Below are 2,500 nucleotides of genomic sequence, written 5' to 3' on the forward strand. Positions count from 1 at the left end.
ACTGGGGCACCTGGTACATCCTAACGGACAACCGCAGCGGGGAGCGCTACTCCTTTAAGAGCGTGGAGATGAAGACGAGGCCTCGGGACTTCTGAGGGACGGACGGGCCTGGGTCCGTTCGAAATGGGACAGTAAAGACAGGGCTCTCAAGTCTCACGCATTGGGCGTGAGACACACGCATTTCAACCCGTTCACACACTCACACGCCACACCTTGTCTCACGCCCAATGCGTGAGACTTGAGAGCCCTGGTAAAGATGTACTGTAGTGTTACACTGTAAAACATACAGTAACTGTTTAAAAGGTTACCCAACATACTCCAAATACTACTGTAAACGTGGGGGAACCCGAGTCTGGCTGAAGACAGGGCTGGTTATTGTTACTCAACTGATTGCTGGATGTTTGATTGACTAGATATTACTGTATGTGGATAAGGGTGTAACCAGATGTAAATATGGTGTTAAATAAAGGTTTGACTTTGACTCTTATACTTATTCGTGACTTCTGTATGATTTGATGTCGAACGATGATCAGCCAACCCTGTGATCCTAAACTAAAGCATGGTGGACACTTCACCTGAGCCAAACCAGTCAAGTGGCTTTCCGTTTTGTGACATAATAAGAACAAGGCAATATTTTCCCAGAAACATTAAATGAAGAAAAGACAATCATGCCTGTTTGAGAAAATATTCTTGAAATACATGTTCATGATGTTTATTACCAATGACTGAGTTTGGTCTGTGTGTGATAGCAGGGTCTCTAGAGGAGTTATATTGGACACATTAGATATGTCGACATACTGTAAATAAAGCACTGATACTGCCGAACAATTGTGTTTGTGACGAGATTTGTTTGTTGTGCAAAACATTACAGGAAGCCTCACTGCCTCACAAGTTACCGGAACTGACTAAGATATTAATTTCTTAATTAATTTCCTCTAGCATAGGCAAGGTACCCTCTTAATTTAGCTGGTCTCATATAATGGATTGCTTTAATGATAACATGTATAACATTAGAGATCAAATCACTGTATAATCCACTAAATACAGTATAATCCCTTCAAATAGCACAGAATTATGAGGCTCAAAGATCACCTGAGATCCCTGATGGTCTGTGACCCATTTCCCTTGACACACATCTAAATTGATTTCATGTGCTTTATATACCGCTCAGCTGCATTCTGGCTCCGCTGCCTACAAAACATTTTAAGGAGCTTCTTCCAAACTTAATATCCATCACAAATGGATATGTTTGGGACCAGACTCCTGGCCATCATGGACAATCCCTCACATACCCTAAATGACACTGTGGCAGAGTGGAGAAGCTCCTTAAACTACAGACTACTACAACCAAGCTGCGCTAAGGAGCTCTATAGGAGATCTTTTCTGTCTGCCGCAGAAATCTATCCATCTATATCTCTCTACCTGCTGTGTTCCCAAACAGCTGAAGGTGGCTGTAATTATGCCCCTCCTGAAAAAACCTTGACCTCAACCTGAAGTTGAGAAAAAAAAATATAGTATATATTTAATATTATAATATATAATATAACCTACCTTTTGAGTTGTCTCACAACAGATCACTGAACAATAATAACTAATGATAACTAATCATTTCTATCAAGTAATTGCGCAGAAATTGAGTTAATAAATGTTCTTCACGACTTATTACTGCTAGCCTCTGACATGAATTCTGTCTCTGTAATGCAGATGACACGCAACTTTACAGAACCCATTACCCATGCCCTTCAGTCACTGAACTGGCTTCCTATAAAGGTCAGCGTTGACTTCAAAGTGCTTCTTATCACATTTAAACCCCTCCAGGGTAGGCTTCATCCTGCTTGGCTGACCTCAGTAAGCCCTACTACAGTATGTACCAGTTCATGGTCTCCGTTCCTCTGGGGCAGGTGACTTGGTCATCCCCAGGGTGATGAACAGGACAGCAGGTGGCAGGAAGTCTTCAGATCACAGACTGAAGACCCATCTCTTCAGGTTACACCTTAACTGCTCCTCCTGAGACATCTACTAATCCCGAGCACTGCGTCTCCTAAGACACCCGCTTTTCCCCTTTACTGTGTCCCCTATTGACTTCTACTGCCCCCCTTGTACTGTTTTTTCTGTTCTCCAGTGTCTATATATATATATATATATTTATTTTTAAAAACGTTTTCCTTCTATCACTGAGACTGCCAATGGCCCCGGGCCTGAGCTAGATTACTCTTCCTGCTACGACTGGTGGATTGATGATTCACTTGCTTTGGATGTGTATTGATGTGTAAATTGCTTTGGAATAAGGCATCTGCTAAATGGCAAAAATGTAAATGTAAGTCTTCTGACAGAGCACCGTCACCTTGGAACAGCTTGCCAACCCACGTCAGGACAGCGTATTTATTTATTTATTTTTAAATATGTTTTTAGGACATTTCTGCTTTATTGGGATTCGAGACAGTAGAGGTTGACAGGAAGGATGGGTGAGAGAGAGGAGAGATGACGTGCAGGATATGTT

At 42.0% G+C, this 2,500-nt stretch overlaps 1 protein-coding gene across 1 annotated transcript in view; it reads left to right on the forward strand.

Moving 5' to 3' along the window:
• The window catches only part of LOC308173547 (fibroleukin), a gene marked incomplete at both ends in the record, with an annotated part of 2,210 nt that extends 2,115 nt beyond the window's left edge, over positions 1-95 (forward strand). Inside the window, one exon of the mRNA XM_080548574.1 lies at positions 1-95. This exon is cut by the window's left edge and continues 236 nt beyond it. Coding sequence (XP_080404700.1) covers positions 1-95 — 95 coding nt within the window.
• Between the last annotated feature and the right edge of the window lie 2,405 nt (positions 96-2,500).

This window comes from Nansenia antarctica (genome assembly GCF_963989245.1).
Source record: "Nansenia antarctica genome assembly, chromosome: 18".
Lineage (NCBI taxonomy): Eukaryota > Metazoa > Chordata > Actinopteri > Argentiniformes > Microstomatidae > Nansenia > Nansenia antarctica.